The sequence below is a fragment of the Leptopilina boulardi genome, unplaced genomic scaffold, assembly GCF_019393585.1.
Source record: "Leptopilina boulardi isolate dan_hultmark-lab unplaced genomic scaffold, ZJU_Lbou_2.1 LbouV2_214, whole genome shotgun sequence".
Taxonomy (NCBI): Eukaryota; Metazoa; Arthropoda; class Insecta; order Hymenoptera; family Figitidae; genus Leptopilina; species Leptopilina boulardi.
In genome coordinates, this window is record NW_026137768.1 from 3,717,501 (window position 1) to 3,735,302 (window position 17,802).

Sequence of the window (17,802 nt, forward strand, 5' to 3'; positions counted from 1 at the left end):
CAAATTTTTACCTATATAATATATATATTTATATATAAAAATTCCCATCTCACACAAAACGAAAGTAAACAGACCGATTTGATTTAAAGACATTGACACGATTGACAATTAGCAAACGTTTTCAGCGTTGGGACGGCGAAATTTTTCATTAAAGAGAACAAAAAAAAAAAAAGAAAAAAAAATAAATCTTTTTCGACGCCGGTGGTAAAAAGGCGACTCAAGAATAGAAAAAATAGAGTCGTGAGGGGCAGTGGTTTTTTTTTTTTGTAAAGAAGACCAAAAATTGGAGAATATTGCCCAAAGAAAAATAATAATCATTTATTTGGGCATGAAGAACTGTTGATGTGAATGTGAATTGGGCTGTGGATGCATATTAGGATGCGGAGGAGGTCCACTAGCCCTCGTGCCAGTAGCGTATAATTGTTGTTGAAAATTATGAAATTGCTGAGCATAAGTGGGATCAGACATACTGGGACCACCGCCAACGAATGGACTATTTTTAAAATTACTTGAACCACCGCCCATACTCGGTGGTAATGGTTGTGTTGCTTCTGGTGGTGGTCCTAGGCCCATCGGTCCTTTATTTGATGAACCATACATTCCTGGATTATTATTTTGCCCTGGCATTTGTCCACCTGGCACCATATCGGGTGGAAAGACTTTATCTTGATCCATGGGACTACCAGGAAAAACACCACCACCAACCATATGTTGCATTCTCATTATTGGCTGTTGTCTCACCATACCACCAACTGGCCTCATTGAATGCATTGCAACTTGTGGATTCATTGGTGGTTGTGCGTCCATACGCGGTGATCCCATACCTGGTGGAAGTCCTTGTGGTCCACCCGCGTGTGGCACCATATTACCGGGCATACCTTGATGATGTCCCATATTATTGGGCACACAGCCATTTGGAAAATAATGTATATTCGCGGAAGGCGATGACATTTTGTTGTCGAGGCCAGGAAGAGGATTTGTGAAGCGTTGGAGAAAATCGAGACTCGGTGGTCCACGTGGAGCGTGGCTCACATTTGGCCTCGCCGGTAAGTACTGTATTGTATTCGGTGCACTTGGTTTCACCTATGATGCAGAACAAATTACCAAATTAGTAGTTTTCCTTTCCTTTCTCTTTTTTTTCAAATTATTGTAAACATTATTTTCCAATATTTAAAAAAAATAGTAAAAATATTTTCATTATATTACAAGTTTATATGTGTGTATCGGAAATCCGCAAAAAAAAAAAAATTCGTTCATTTGAACCTTCAAAACTTTTGGCACATCAGATATTGAATTAAATAATAAAAAATACCTTCCAATTATTGAAATTTTAATTCATTACTCAATCAAATAATTTTGATATTCAAATATATAGACAAATAACTGAAATTATTTTTAGTTATTTAAATAAATAATTTAAATGATTTTCGAGTAATTGAAATTATCTATAAAATTTACTTTAAAGTACTTTAAAATAAAATAATTACAATAAATAAATAATAATAGTATTAATAACAAATAAAAATAATTTAATTATTTAATTATTTAATTTAAATTATATTTACAGGTTTGCCACAAATATTTTATTTTGTTTTTCCCTGATTTCCAGTCAGAATTTAAATTTTTTTCCCTGACCCTAATAAAAATATATTAAGAGCTTTTCAATTATAAAAAATGAATTAATTACTTCTTAAATTTTGAAAAATTCATATCTCGTAAACGACTTAGGTAATGAAAAAATTTGAAAAAAAATCTCCTGGTATAAAATTTGAGTCCCGGCTTTTTCACAGGTTTTCTTCCGGTTGGGTAGCTACTCTGTTAAAATTACCTTAAAATATTACTCTAAATCAAAAAATTGTTATCATTTTTAAATAATTAAAAATAAAAATTTGTATAAAAGATTTATAAAAATTCATATTACAGGCCTCGGATCGATTTTAAGGCACAAAAAAGTCGTTTTAGTAGATTTATATTACAAAAAAATACTAAAAAAAAAAAAGTATTTTGTAAAAAATGTAAAAAAAAGTCGCATTTTATTAAAATAAGTCGAAAAAAGTCGTATAATCCGAGACCTGAATAATAAAAATTTGCCAATTACCTGAATATTAGCTCCATTATAGGGACTCGGACCAGTGACGTGAACATGTGAATGTCCATGTGGATGTGGTGCATGAGGATGTGGATGATTATGACCGCCGGGCATAAGTCTAGGTGGTGGTCCATGTGGATTATCTCCAACTCCACCGCCTCCACCACCAGGATAAGGACTTCCTTGTGGACCAACATTAGGATTTGGATGTGGTCCACCTGGATTGCCACCTCCTCCACCACCACCCATCATTGCATGTCCCATCATTGAATGATGATGTTGCATTTTATTAGGAACACCAGGACTGCCCGTGTGTGGCGTTGGACTGTAACTCGTTGGTGGTCCACCAAGACCCATACACATTCCCGTAACATCGCCCGGTTCATTACCAGTGGGTCCACCCGGCATATGGCATCCTCCATTTAATTCACCACCTCCGCCTTGCATTTGCATCATGTGCATATTATGTGGATTTCCAAATGGCATCATTCCTGGATTGGCCGAATGCATTGGACCACCTTCATTGCCAAGTGCATTACTCGCCGCGGTATTTGTCAATTGTTGACTCATTTGTGCTAACGATGTAATTGGATCAAAATGATTTGTATTCATTGAACCCAAACCACCGAGACGTACGCCCATATTGTTTGGATTTAGAGGAACATTGTCGGATGTTTGACTAACTGAAGGTCTACTACAGGGGAATGATCCACCTGGTCCAACCATTGATGGTACGAGGCCTGAATTATTAGGATTGACAGGATTTTGCTGTTGTTGTTGCTGTTGTTGCTGCTGCTGTTGTTGAATTTGTTGCTGTTGTTGTTGTTGCAAGTCCTTTGCAGAGGGAGGAGAGGTTTCGGATTTTGTATTCGGTGATGCTGGAACTCGTGGCGGTCCCATTGCATCCTGAAGACTTGAATTATGCGGTGCTGGACTACTTTGAGCACTTGCTGTTGTTTTATTACTCGGTTTATTAGAATCAACTGGTGTATGCGGTGTGACACTTCCTGGTGTATGGGGAGTGTGAGGCGTATGTGGACTATGAAGAGATCCAGTGAATCCTCTACTCGTACTCTCCATCGATGGGCTCGGTGCTTCAGATCTTGAAAATTGATTACTGTTCTCCATATTTCCGGTGAGCATTCGATTCGGCATTTCTGTACTGCTACTTGTTGTACTTCTGTAAGTAAACCATTTTTTTACACTCTTTTTTTCACCTAATCATCAAATTTTATGTTATCAGGGTAGCGATAATTTTTATAATTATAAATTCCCGAAAAATTTTGTAACGAATTAAGTTTTTGATGAATTTCAATTAAAATTATTGAAGAGCGATTAATTGCAATTTTTTTTTGAAGTAATTGAATTTCTAAAAATTTCAATTTTTATTATTTAAAATAATTGAATTATTTAGAAATGTTTAATAATTATTGAAAAAAATAATTTATTTAAGTTATTATAATTTAATTTAATGAAAGTTTTTCAAATAATTGAATTAGGAGAATTTGTCTAAACTGTGAATAGTTTTATCTTATATTATCAATTAAGATACTAATTCCTACAATTTTTATTTACATTTATCTAGAAAAAGTAGAATTTAGCAGCTTCTGGTAAAAATTAGTATTAAAAAAGTAGCCCTGCCCTAAAAAAAAGTAAAAAAGTGTGGTACTTCGAAGTCTTGCATAACCTATAATTCGTTTGCTTCTTAGGTACCTTTTTTCGGAGTGCACCACAATTATAAAAGTAAACAGAAAAAAAAACTTACGCGGGTAAGCTACCATCTTTAAGACTCGTGTTAGGCTGCTTTTGTATTGTAAGTTCTTGGCCTTCGAATGTATTCAAATATTGTATTTGTTGTGGACTTGGAACTGGCATGAGATTCGCTTCCTTAACACCGGCTGCATTCACCGTTCCTCCAAGTTGTTTTTGTTGTGCTAAAGATTGCAGCGTTCGACCAAACATACCATCCACTAAAAAACAAAAAATTTACTCTCAATTTCTAAATAAAAATTTAATTTTCAATCTGAAAATTAAAATGAGGGTGTCTACTAATTTCGTTCAACAAAATTCCCGATTAGAAAATATCTTGCTCACCGTAAGACACTTTTTTTTTAAAAATTAAAAAACTTGATTTAAATGTAAGAAAAATCCCGACTAATTCTCGGTTAGTAGACACCCTGTAAAATTAAATGTAAAATTTATTAAAAAACAATACCGTTTGGCGGTTGATTGGTGGGAAAATCGAGTGAAGAATCCTTTTGCGGTGTCGCACCACTGGGACTTAATGCGGCAAGATGAGCATGTGAAACTGGTGTACCTGGATTACTGTGATTTAATTTCGTTGATGACGCAGTATTCACTGAACCAACAGTGGGAGTTGGTGAATCCTGACTTGTCGGACTTTGTCCTGGCAAATGGCTCGATCTTTGATTACCAAGTTGAAATTGTCTATTACAATCGGCTGGTGAATTTAATGCTGAACTTGCACGTGGCGATGGCAATGATAAATTGCTAGTGGGATTATTCGGTGATGATGGATTTGGACTTTGAATGGCAATCGGTACACTTGCAGATCTTGTTGTTTGATGATAAGGTGGAGGTGGACCTTGACTGCGTGGCATTCCTCCAACAATTCCCGATCCTCGAAGAGATCCGCCGGGACTTCCAACGCCAACCTATTTTATAAATAAAAAAGAAAAAAATTAATAAAAGCTAATCGAAGAAAATGTTTTCTCAAACATACCTTTCCCTTTCCATCCAGAAATGGATGCTGAAGTTTGTGCCAATCCATTGTGGGTGGACACTGATTCGGCAAAGATACTGGCGGAACATTAGGTGGGCAAGAGGATGTAGAAGTTGCTCCTGGCAGAGCATCCAAAGAACCAGTTGGATCTTCTTTTTGCTGTGGAAAGAGTATCATCTGCATCTTCCTTATAGTCGCCAATTGGACCTCTCTATGTTGCCTTTGTTGCGGAGTGAGATTCTCATCGGGAACCTTAACACCCTGCAAAGAAGGTTGTAATCCACCGGGACCTGGACTTGTTGTACTTCCCAATAAATTTGGACTATGACCCATAGCCGCATTTGTTGGCGCTTGAGTGTTTGCTATTCAAAACCAAAAAAAATAAAAGTCAAGAAAATTCTAAATTTTAATTTAATTCTATCATACCTGCATTGCTGGGAGAGGTTGGCACAAGGCAAGGCACATCCATATTTGGCTCGTCCAATGACGTTTCCGGGTTACCCAGGGAATTATTGCCATTTAAATTTCTGATGTTTGGTTGCTCATTCCAAAATGATGGTGCATTTGGATCGAGTGCTGGCAATTCTGGTGGTTGTTCTGTTGGGAAACCACTGTTTGCACCTCCCTGATGACCCTTTTGCTTTAAATTTGCAAGATTATTCAACCAATTCGCTGGATTTTGACGAAATTGATTTATTTTGTTTGGATGTTTCTGTAAAAGAAATAAGAAAATAATTATTTATTATTAAATATTAATTTTATTTTATAAAAATTTTATCAAAATTTACCTCTAAATATTTTTTAGTGCCTGGTTGTGCACAATGATAGGCAATAATCGAGGGATATTGACCAGCCATAATTGCTTCCGCCCCCTTGTTTGCCAAAGCCGTCGAAAACACGAAAATTTGACTCTGCTGTTGCATATATTGAGCTTCTCCACTACTCGCACCGCTGCCCATTTGTTTTGCAAGAACATTACTCACTAGTGGTTGAACACCTTCAGGTGGAATTCCAACGTTTGTGGGACAATCCACTTTTGAAAACAATAAAAAAAAACCTTTTATTTTTTGCTTACTTTAAAATTGTTTTTATTTTATATAATTGTTAATGAAAAAAAAAAAAATTAGTAATTTTATCATTTAAAGAAAATAATTACCTCCTGGAAGTTCGTCCGTTGGATTATTATCCTCTTGTTTAACGGAATTAAGTATCGGTTGGCTGTTATTGCCGTTTTGGTTGTCTGATGACATTGTGTTTTCTCCATTTGCTGAATCTAGTGAAGGATCTCTAGGACATTCAGTTGTGTCCTCAGTGGTTGAATCTTCGTTATTACCAGAGCTTGATTCTTCTTTGATTTTAACACGATCCGCATCGGGCTCCTCCTTCACCACTGTTGTGGGTACACAACTAGGTTCACTTGTTTTCTTTTCCGTCTTCATATTTGCAGGCTCAAATAGGAGCTTCTCTCTCATTTAGATTTTCAAGCAGCTTAAATTGACAATAATCATTGTCAGATTTTATCTATTGAAAAAATCAAAACAAATATAATCGTCAACACAATTAACTCTCAAGATAATAGTCAATTAAATATAATATTTACATATATAAACATATTTATATTTATCTTTTCAATTTATATTATTTACCCATGTAGTTAAAACAAGTTTAACATTTTAATTACTAAGAAAGTTTTTTTTTTCTATCTGTCAGGTTAATTACATTTCAGTTATGTTTGGTGTTTAAAAAAATAATTTATTATTAATAGTGTAACGAGAAATTGCAGGGTAATACAACTTTACTGATTATATTACAATATTGTTAAGGTGATAAATTTGTTTTTCAATATTATTTATTAGTTAAGTTATAGATGTTTCGGTAAATTCTATTGCCTTAAACATAATCATATATCTGCAGTTTACTGATAAAAATATGCTTACTGATAAAAAGAATTGTATTTCAACGTCAAAGAATATTTGTATTGAGTGTATATAGCAATACGCTGAAATTTCAGATAGTAGGTAAGAGGTAAACAAATTAAACTCAGCTAGCTTCGAAAAAAATTGTATATGCAAATGTTTAAAGTCAAAGAAATAGTTTATAAAAACATCGTTTTCATATATTATCATTGAAAAAAAAAATGTAATATCTTAACAAGTTACATGTGTATAAATATGTAAAGTGTTATAACTTATTTTTATTGTTTGAAAAAAACTAATTCAAGGAAATATATAATTCATTATAGAACCATTTCTATTAATACAGACTAAAAATCAGGCCAATATTTTTTTTTCTTTATTTTGGTAAATTATTTCAAAAAAATTGTTTTAATACTAAAATTTCTTTCTTTTTTTTTTTAAATTAAAAAAATCGTTGATGAGTGTTTTCTTGTTTATTAGAAACATTTTAACATTATTAATAAAACATTGGACCAAAAAGGAAAATTTAACAAATACTTTCACTCATAGTTTTTGCTGTTTTTGTTTACCCTGAGAAAATCTATTCATAACTGAAAATATCTGACAATTCCAAAAGATCTAGTTGTTCTAAAAACAGATTCAAATAGCTACGTTATCATTAACCTAAAAATTAATACAATATATATCTGAATTTCGTCCCACACGAAAAAAAACTAATTTCTCACAACGTTCATCTCCCTTATCATCCAGTTTGTTGAAATTATCGTTTTAATATTATTAACTAAATGCATAAAAACAGAAACGAAATTCTTTTATCATTCCTTTTTTACTGACACTTGATCACATACAAAACGCATATACGCTTATGAACGTTTCAGCTTACCCTTTAGACAACAAAGTGAGCTAATAACTTGCTGGACCCCAAAATACAGGTTAATCCAGAACAACTTCTTTTAACACCAAGTTTTAAATATGCGTTTGTTTTATAAAGAAACGCGGGAGCATTCTTATGGAAGTTTTGCACTATGTTATAGAGGACTGTGATTTCCAGTGTGTGTGCACTAGGAGTCAAGAGTGACCCCGGTTTAATTAGCCAAGATTTTTAGTTTAATCTCACATCGAATTCATAAACTTCGTGAATATCACTAAATTACACGATCGGAGAACGCCTCCGAAATCGGCAAGGAAGACTGCAAAAAGTGCGTTCGAAGATCTCGGGAGAGTTGGAAAACTGGCGAAATAGCAAAGTGTCACCCCCGGGTCCACGATAAGTAGGCAGCGCGCATCTCGAAGTAGCTTGTTTCCTGGGTGCAACTGAACTCGTTTCACTAACACTTAAGCACCCAAAACAATCGGAACTGGGGCCAACGCACGCCGCACTTAAATCTTTCGACCTCTCGCGATCATTGTTCTTCAACTTTATTTGTCACTTCATGGTCGCTTTGATTATTTATTTCTTTTACACACTGCTACCAACCGCTAGTCGAAAGTTGAACACTGTTTTAATGCGCCGCGTGAAATAAAGATGGCGATATTGAATGTTTAGCTTGTGCAACAAAGATGCGAGACAGGAGCGCGAGAGAGGCGCCGTATCTTGCATCTCTGTTCCCCTATGATGCTTGATCATACTATTTTGGTAGTTCTTTTCTCAAATTTATACACTCCCCCGACTCCCCTCATTTGTTAATCACCATTTCATACATGGCATTTTTCTATTCATTGGCCTTGAAATTTGAAATCAAACTTTCCAATTATAGTTCATTATTAAGATTAAAATTGTGTTTCGTGGACATTTTGCTCTGAAAATGAACAGTTTTGATTTGTTCGCTAAACATGTCATAAAACGAAAGTCTATAGGGAAATAGGGTGGAATTTGTTTATAAAGTTACTAGAATTGACGCCATTTTAAATGCAGAAATCATGAAACGGCGGGAAATTCAATATTTGTAACTTTATCAAGAAATTCTTTTTTCCCATTTGTTCACATAATAATGTTTACAATTTTTTGTAATTTAAATTCTATTTAATATCAATAATTAATTTTCTATTGGCAAAGAGATTGAGATGGTTATCAGATTAATTGAGAAAAAAATATAGAAATTCTTTATCAACAGAGTTGATTCTCATGTCGACAAAATAGACTTTTATTTTATCTAACTTTTAACCGGCATTTAGCTAATTGAGAAGATAGACGATACATATAGAAAAAGATAGAATATTTTGGAAAGATTCATCAGCTGATTTGAAGACCTGTCTATATAGAAAAGCAGAAAATTTATAAAACAAGTTGCTGAATATTTGAATCTTGTAATTCTGCTAATTCAATTGTTGTTTTTTTTATTCTTGCATATAATTATACACAAGTAAGTTCATTGTTGCTATTTATATAATTAAATTGATGAAATTTGACCTTATTTTTAATGCGAAATTAATATTTTTTGGTTTTGAATCGTATAATTAATTTGTATTATTTTATTATTTTTTCTTTCCATTCTATAGATTTTTCAAGCATGGCTCAATTGGAATTAGATCCGCATTTCATACAGGGTTTACGATTATTACATTCGATAAATAAGGATTCTGCTGATCAATTAAGAACCCTTTTAGATGAAGCAATTAGACAAAAACATGGACCTGTCAAAATGTTGTGCAATATTTTGCACAAAAAGGTATTAATGAATAATTTAAATAAATATTTTATAAAAAAACATTATTTTCAAATGCTATTGTAAAATTTTTTAATTGAAAACGTATTTTAGAATATCTATTTAATATTATTAAGGCCTGAAATAATAATTATTATTAATAAAATGAAATAAAGCAATTAATATTACCTTCTCTTTAATTTTCAGTATACAATGGAGGAGCCAGTTTTAAGTGATCACAGCAGCGGAAGTAGTAAAAAAAGTAAAAGTTCATCGTCTAAACATTCAAGTAAATCAAGTAAAAATAGTTCTCCAGTAAATGTTCCAGCTCGTGATACACCACCTGATGTAATGCAATCTGATGATAATTTGGCTCTTGAAATATTGGAAGACGATTTAACATGTGTTGTATGCAAAGGAATGGATGTTGGCGCAAGAAATAGACTTGTCGAATGTGCCGAATGTCATTTTTTATATCATCAAGAATGTCATGTGTCACCAATTCAAGATTCACAAATCGATGCACCAGGTGTTGCGTGGCATTGTTTTTTGTGCACTAGTAGTCAACAGGTAGTCAATTTGACACCCATTTATTTTCTCTATCAAAATAATAATAATAATAATAATCAACAGATTATAATTATTTGTCCAAATCAGAACAATAATTAAAAAGAAAGAATTATTTGTGTATAAAAGAAAACAAAAATAAATATTTTTCTAAAAATTTAATAAATATATATAATTTTGATTTAGACCTCAAAGGAGGGAACATCGCCAAAGGCTGTGACAGAAACAAAATCAAAGAAAGAGAAAAGCAAATCTTCATCGAGTGAGTAAATAAAATAAAGATTCAAAATTAATTTAAAAAGGGTAAAATCTTATTGAAAATATTGTTAGAATGTAATTTTGAATCTTTTGAGTTTCTTTTTTTTTTAAATAAAAAATACACACACCAAAAGAAGTTAGACCTTCTAAAAACTAATTGTAATTAGAAAATTTTATGGCTTTGTTTTTGAGTATGTTCCAGGCATGCTTTATCCTCTTAATCTCAGGAGAGAAAGTCAATCATGATATTTTTCCGATGGTTATCCTATTATTCAACTGCATGTGATGCTTCTTTTGATGTGTGTAAAGTGCAAGTATCTAGTTTGAAAAATTAATCAAAATTATTTTTATTACATTTAAATTCATTTTCACTACAATCTTTTTTTGTTTTGCTATTTTTCGTTTTTTTTATAATTAATTAATCAGTTTTTAATTCTCATTTTATCAAATTATAAATTTTCTATTAAAATTTAATTGAATTTTCTTTCAATTTAATAAATTGAAAATGCAATTAAATTAGTTAATGCTATCCTTAATTAAATATGTAAATTAAAATTCCAACGAATGTTGACATTGAAACAAATTTGACAAAATCATATTTCGTGCAAAAAAAAAAAATTCAACCAGGTACTTACATTTAAGAATAATAAATTAGGAATAGAAGAAATTTATTCTATTTTCTAAATTTCAGGTTCAAAGCACGATAAATATAAATCTTCAAGTGGCCTTAATCAATCATCAATGAATGGCAGTAGCAGTGGTGGTAGTTCATCAAATACAAGTAGTTCATCATCAAAAAATGTAACAATGCCAAATATTCAAATAATTAGCGGCGATAAACGACTACGTGACATGATGAAAAAAGCAAAACAGGACAAACGAAGTTCATCTAGCAGTAGCAGTAGCAGTAGTAGTAAACATTCTTCGAGTTCTTCCTCAAAATCTTCTCACGAGAAATCACTTCTCTATAAAATGAAATCAGGTTCTGAATGAAATTAAATTTCATTCTTATTAGAACTCTTATAATATTTACAATCAATTATTTAATTAATTTTTTTCTATAAAAAGTACTTGTATAGGAGGTACTTACTTAGATCATAAATAATTTTTTTTACCAATGTTAGCAAGAATCAGATAAATGAAAATTAGTTCAACTATATTTTCGTATATTTAAATAAAAAATACAATTTACATTTAAATTATTCACTAAAAGTGTGAAAAATTTAATTTTCCATATTTTGAATCATTAAAAGTTACATAATAATAATTTTTTAATTTTACATCTAAAGTATTAAAAATTTATCCACACTTTTTTTGAAAAATTTTTTTAAAATGAAAATTGGTTATTTTAATTTAAAAATACGAAAACGAGGAATTTTCAGATAGTTCAACTCCATCATTTGGAAATTGAATAACACATTTTTTACTTTTTATCAATGGTTTTAGGAAATTAAAAAACAGAAAAAAATTTAAATTGTTTTAAGGGGAGGGACCGCTAAAATTTCAACTTTTCGAAATTAAGGCTGTTTAAGGTTATCAATTTTTTTTTTCTGTTAATATTGATTTCTGGTTCTAAAAAAAATTGTTAAAAAATCAATTAATTTATCAATTATTCTTTAAAAATTCAACTTCTTTTACAATTTTTATTATTTTTCATCAGTAATTTTTTATAGGCTTTTTAAAAATTAAATTTCTAAAATGGTAAAAAAAAATATATTTTTTTTAATTTTGATAATTCACAATAATTTGAGATTCCAAATAATGTTAGAAAAAAAATTAACACACCTTAACAACATTAATTTCGATGAGTTGAAATTTCACCAGTCTTTCCCCTTAAATCTATTTTAAAGTTTTATTTTTTAGATGTTTAATAAAAAAAATTATAATTTTTCTTAGAAACAAAACCATTAATAAAATATAAAATATGTTGCAGTGTCTATTTTTTAAAAAATAGTACTTTCATAAAATTATTAAATTTAAAGAACAATTTTTATATTGAACATTTACAATTATGGATCAAATTTTTTTTTATGATTTTATTATTTGCTATTTGTATTAACTCTTTATTTTATGAGACTTGTATATTGGGTACTTTTGTACATATATAATTATAATGAAACTGCCACGATCAATATTATTTGAAGATTATAAATTTACACTTATAAAACAAAAGTTGCTTTTCATTTTAAAAAAATAGCCCAAAAAATTTTTTTAGTCAAAAATTATAGAAAATTAAACTTCTATATTATAATTTAAATATTTTAATTATTAAAATGAAATTCATTTAATTTTTAATAAATTAAAATAACATTTAGTTAATAAGAGGAAAAATTTTCAACGAGGAATAAAGAGGTGAATGAGGAAATGTTACGGTTCATTTATAATACCAATATATTTTTGCGATTTTTAATTTCAAGTTTAATCCCTACGTCCCATTGAAAATTTGGCAAGAGTCATTTCGTTTCTCGAGTGTGTAACTTATTAGCTAAGTTGTTTTTTTTTCTTTTTTTCGGGTGAAGGGTACGAGGGTGGGAATATATTTACAAACGGGTCATGTGGATTACATTAGCATTCGCGCACATACACTCATACATTTTTCTTCACTCTACATATCTATATATGTATGTTAAACACATTCGCGTGTATTAATAAATACACACATATATACATAGTGTATATATATATATAAATCTCGTACACTTGTAAACCATACATACGCGTTCACTTTTACATATATACGCCACTGTGTTTATTTATAATGTAGTAGAGTACATTCACCTCCATTCGGCCAATAGAACAACTATTTCACTCTTTAAAGTGCAAAAAGTTTTCTCCGCTCGATTCCATAAATTGAAGAAAAAAAAAAAAGAAAATCTTTAGTCAATCTAAAACAATTTCCTTGGGAGGGGCGGTTACCGCCTTAAAACTTTTCTATTTCAATTTTAATTGCAATTAAAACTTGTATGCATATTTTAAATGTTAATTCAAAATATATTTAAATTCATTCTAACTGAAAATTCAATTTCTCGAGGAATTTAAAAGACAAATTTTCTGAAATGTAAATTAAATTGCAAAAAAAAGATTTTCCTTTTTATGTTAATTAATTAAATTTCAGAAAATAATAATCCAAAGAAACTATTGTTTAGATTGATTAAAGTTTGTATAAAATTATCGAAAAAATCGTTTTTAACGAAAAAGAAATTCTTATAATCGTTTTAAAACGATAAAATCGATAAACGAAAAAAAAACACTTAATAATTAGCGTCGATTTAGTCTGTTTCAACTCTCCCTTAATCTAGAGAAATATAATGCTACTTAATCACGGTCCTGCGAGCGGCCGTTCTTACACTTCGAATTGCATTTACGTTACACGCACAATTGACAAAGCTTCATTTTTCTTCAAACTTGGATGGAATAAAAAACGGTCAATGGGCTTATTAATTACATCGAAGTATAATCCGGACGTTTTCGGGGCGTTTCGATGCGAACTTTTCGCCAAAAATTCACTTTTTCTATATCGTCATTCATTTTTTTTTCTATCTTCCCTTCTTTAATATTTCTTTTATATCCATTTTTTTTAATTACAGCTATATAGCGTGAGAAAAGTCAATCTGTGCGTTGCAACCGAAAAGGAAAAAAAAAATCAAAAATTACAAACGAGTCTTTACAACCTTTTACATTTATGGAAAAAAATTCAGTTTCATGTATAAAAAAAAATAATCGTCCATTGCTTCTGAGGGTTACAAATTCATTGGATTTAAAATTGAATGTATAAATTCTATTCTTTTTTTATATTCTATATAATATCAAGTGTGTAAAAAAGAGTATAATATGTATATGTTTTTTTTTTTAAATAAATAATAAAGATCACTGAAATATCACTTCGCGGAGAAAAATTGATAAATGACAATTAATATTGAGTTTTTTTTTTTTGATGATTCATCGATTACAATAGTGTGTGTATAAAAATCTACAATGTTCATTGATCGGGATATTGAATTATTACTATTTCTAAAGAGTAGAAAATGTTAATCTGACAACAATTCCTTGAGAGTTCTGTACAGTCAGCGCACACGTTTATCACCGTCAGAAGCTGGAACCGGATTGCACATAATTTTTTTATTTTTTAATTCAAAACGCAATCTACGTTTTTCATTTAATGTATCACTCAATTGTGATTTCAATCAAAATTGTTACAATATAAAAAAAAAACAAAATTATGAAATGATATTTATGTTTCTAGAATACAAAATTTTGTTAAAATTTCCATTATTTCTCATTTTCAAATATGAATTTAAAATAGAGAAAGTTCTATACAAATTTATATTTGATAAATAGTTTAAAATTTTTTTTGACAAAACGCTTGTATTGTATAAACATATTCTTGTAATGACATAATTTAAAAAAAAAATGTTTTTAACGAATTTCTTAAAATTTTGATTGAAATAATAATCGAATGATCCTTTCGTTACTTTCTTTATCTCTCTCTCTCTCACTTTTTTATAACGAGACTCGAGATGCCTTCTCCATCGAGTTTAATAAATCGCGGGGGAAGGCAATTTCGAGCCCGGAAGACCGTATTAAAAATTACAATCAACGCAGATTGACGTGCGAACCGCGACATTTAGAGAGCGATCGCCGTACAAGACGTGGGTTTTTTTTTTATAAAGCTAGTTTGTTCGTAGTATACCTAAATAAATACAGTACATATAGAGAGATACATAGGGTCATTGATTCCCGGTAACCAGAAACTTGATGATTAATGAGTATTTAAGTACAAGAGAGAATTGAGAGATTTTCCTTTTTTTTTTTTGACAAATATTTTTTTTTTGTCAAATTTCTGATTTCCGGGGATCTTAAACTTCACGTCCGTTCATCGCTCGGATCTTGGCAGATATAACATAGTATCAACTTACACATTACAATAATAATAATAATAATTTTAATAATAATATAATAATAATTATTATGATAATTATCAATAAAAATAATTAATCATAAACATTTGTTCATTGCGCAAAGAGAGCCATGGCAGTGCGCGCGCTGAGTCTTATAAATAACGCATTATCTGCCCGAGATTGCAAAAACTTATTTAAAAAAAAAAACAGTCAAGTGTAAATGCACTGGAAGGAGTATTCTTGATTTGTCATTGTCATCGATCCATTTCATGAATGACAAAAAACACCCAACTTTTGTTTCTCATCATCTAAATGATTAATTTTTTTTTTATTCCACTTTTAGTGTATCTCTAATTTTTTTTAAATGAATTAAAATCCATTAGTTTTTTTTTATCAACAAATTTCATTATTTAAATGAAAATAATTATTGAAAACTGAAAATATTTTCGTGAATATTAATATTGTAATGATATATATAAAAAAATAAATAAATTTAAATAAAAAAAACCAATACAATATAGAGATGAGAAACAAACGAAAATGTGTTTTTTTCTCCCGTGAAATTCATATAAGAAAAAAATAGCGGAATGATCGCGCACTCGCACCATATTAAAAAGTCGTGATTTAACATTAAATCTTGTCACATTATTAAACCTATATATTATGGATACCGAATGGCCTCGAGCACTGGTATAAAAAGTGTTTTTATTTTATTTTCTTTTTAAGACCTACGCTTACAACAATTTACAATAATAATTCAAAAGTTTTGGGAATGACAGTGATGATGACAATATGAGAGATGATGGCTTTTATGACAATGATGTTTTTTTTTTCTTTCTTTTAAAGAGAAACATGATAGCAGTATACGTTCCATTGGGATTAAAAAAAATGTTCCTCTAAATGCAATTGATTAGTAGACATATTAATAACAGAAGTAAATCTTTTTACATAAAAAAAAAATGAAAAGAAAAAATCGTCAAATAACGACGAATGTTTTCGATTATTATTGTCGAAAACAGAATAATATTATTATATTTTTTTACTTAAACGTAATTTCAAAAATTAGTAATTATAAATTACCATTGTCTAATAATAGTATTGATAAATAATCAATTACACTATGGGAATTATCAGATCGATTTTCTTTTTCTTATAATAGAAAAAAATATTTACTTTCTATGAAAAATTTCGTTAATTAATAAATTTTTGTTATTTTAGCAGCTTTTAAATAGGAAAAAATTTTTGTTATAAGAATGATGTGATAATTCCAACAGTGCACTATTGTATAACAATAGTGTATTGAAAAAGAATCAATTACCATTACTGCAAAAATAGCATTTTATCAATGCTTATAATTGCTAATAATTGATTATTTAAATCAATAAAGTTAAAAAAAAAATTAAAAACAAAGCGAATAAGAGATTTACGTACTTGGAATACGTAGCTAGGCCTAGAGTAGACTGAGCTGCTCTCTCGTGATTTCATCCCCCCCGACCCTAATTCTTTTGTTTTTTTTCCCTTTAACCTTAGTTACCATATAGAAATTTAATATCTTTTTTTTTTAATTTTCTTTCGTGCTCTTCCTCTTCATCCCTTTATTTTACACATATATAGTCCCTCTCTAGCTAGCTCACTACAATCCGCGTCTGTTGAGTGATTTCTTGCTTCTCATATATATATATATATATTTATATATATTTATGTTATATATATATAATTCTTATGTATTTTTTTAATTATATATAACATATCAATAATAATAATAATAATGAAGATAGTAGGCATAGCCACTCGTGTGCTCGGATCACAGACTACTCGCTGCTGTATAAATTGTTATACAAACAGTCTGGTGGACACTATGGCTTTCTCACTTGCATTTTGTGTTATCATTTTAATGTCTATTTTCTTTTTTTTTGTTTTACGTAACCTTGCACGAACTTTAACAGAAGTGGGTCGATGTTTTTTTTTTCGTCATTTAATGGACGGTAGGGGATCTTATCCTCAATTATAATTTTTTTTTTTTCTGTGAGAGTTCGTGCGAGGATGTTATTGAAAAGAAAATTGGAGTGCCGAGGGGCAAAAACGGGGAAATCGCGGATCGTCGAGTTAATTTTTGTCGGTGATGTTTTTTAAAGTGTTTTAACCCGATGAACACTGCGTGGAATTTTCTCGTTCAAGTCGCGTGCGGCTGCGGGTAAATTTGTACATTTATGTAACGAGGTGTGTACCTGATGCTTTCAAGTGGAGGCACTAATCAGTGTTTCTGGAGAAATCGACGGGTTCCACAATAATAGCTGAAAGGTTGTGTCAGCAGGCACTAGTCTCTTCTCCCTCGAGTGTGCACGCCACATTTTCCAATCTATGTGCTAGATGTAACTTGCGACAGCCAGCATCTGTCTCCAAGGCCTCGAGAATCTAAATTAAATTACATCATTAAATGAAGAAAAAATCGTCAAAGAATATATATATATATATATATATAAAAATAATTCTACGAAAAAATCTAATTTCAAATTCACATCGCTATATTATTAATTGTACAATAGAAAATTTCATTAGTGCTTTTGCACTTAAGCCTTATTTTCAAGCAGACGATGCAAATGAATAATAAATAAGAGGATATGTGAGAGTAAAGTGGCTAAAATGTTGCACTCCAAAGACCCTTTTCTCTCTAAATTGTTTCGTG

The 17,802-nt window shown here is 30.3% G+C and overlaps 3 protein-coding genes across 5 annotated transcripts in view; 1 reads left to right on the plus strand and 2 right to left on the minus strand.

The window, feature by feature from the left end:
• On the minus strand, positions 1 to 8,259 carry LOC127279062 (protein BCL9 homolog). Its single transcript, XM_051301177.1, has 9 exons — positions 7,632 to 8,259; positions 5,989 to 6,353; positions 5,621 to 5,865; positions 5,259 to 5,544; positions 4,833 to 5,194; positions 4,305 to 4,764; positions 3,855 to 4,059; positions 2,099 to 3,269; positions 1 to 1,083 (listed from the first exon to the last, which is right to left on the minus strand). The coding sequence occupies exons 2-9, from the start codon at positions 6,302 to 6,304 to the stop codon at positions 319 to 321; spliced, it is 3,810 nt and encodes a 1,269-aa protein (XP_051157134.1). The 5' UTR covers positions 6,305 to 6,353; positions 7,632 to 8,259; the 3' UTR covers positions 1 to 318.
• LOC127279074 (integrator complex subunit 12) lies at positions 6,474 to 14,187 on the plus strand. Of its 3 annotated transcripts, none has more exons than XM_051301196.1 (5): positions 6,474 to 6,616; positions 9,248 to 9,417; positions 9,601 to 9,963; positions 10,147 to 10,222; positions 10,910 to 14,187. In XM_051301196.1, the coding sequence occupies exons 2-5, from the start codon at positions 9,259 to 9,261 to the stop codon at positions 11,209 to 11,211; spliced, it is 900 nt and encodes a 299-aa protein (XP_051157153.1). In that variant the 5' UTR covers positions 6,474 to 6,616; positions 9,248 to 9,258; the 3' UTR covers positions 11,212 to 14,187. The 3 variants fall into 3 exon arrangements, with proteins under 3 accessions (XP_051157153.1, XP_051157154.1, XP_051157152.1); XM_051301197.1 differs by lacking the exon at positions 6,474 to 6,616 and adding an exon at positions 6,633 to 6,655; XM_051301195.1 differs by lacking the exon at positions 6,474 to 6,616 and adding an exon at positions 8,942 to 9,111.
• Positions 12,592 to 17,802, minus strand: part of LOC127279061 (plexin-B) — a 16,382-nt gene continuing 11,171 nt past the window's right edge. Inside the window, exon 8 of the mRNA XM_051301176.1 lies at positions 12,592 to 17,531. Coding sequence (XP_051157133.1) covers positions 17,424 to 17,531 — 108 coding nt within the window. The 3' untranslated portion in view covers positions 12,592 to 17,423. The remainder of the gene's footprint in view (positions 17,532 to 17,802) is intronic.

What these genes read in the sequence shown, in the direction of transcription:
- LOC127279062 (XM_051301177.1), bottom strand. Translation starts at nt 6,304, where the DNA reads ATGAGAGAGAAGCTCCTATTTGAGCCTGCAAATATGAAGACGGAAAAG. An exon ending in AACGGACGAACTTCCAGGAG is followed by an intron (nt 5,866 to 5,988) that starts GTAATTATTTTC and finishes TGTTTTCAAAAG; the next exon opens with TGGATTGTCCCACAAACGTT. An exon ending in GCACTAAAAAATATTTAGAG is followed by an intron (nt 5,545 to 5,620) that starts GTAAATTTTGAT and finishes TTTCTTTTACAG; the next exon opens with AAACATCCAAACAAAATAAA.
- LOC127279074 (XM_051301196.1), top strand. Translation starts at nt 9,259, where the DNA reads ATGGCTCAATTGGAATTAGATCCGCATTTCATACAGGGTTTACGATTA. An exon ending in TGTGCACTAGTAGTCAACAG is followed by an intron (nt 9,964 to 10,146) that starts GTAGTCAATTTG and finishes ATTTTGATTTAG; the next exon opens with ACCTCAAAGGAGGGAACATC. An exon ending in GAAAAGCAAATCTTCATCGA is followed by an intron (nt 10,223 to 10,909) that starts GTGAGTAAATAA and finishes TCTAAATTTCAG; the next exon opens with GTTCAAAGCACGATAAATAT.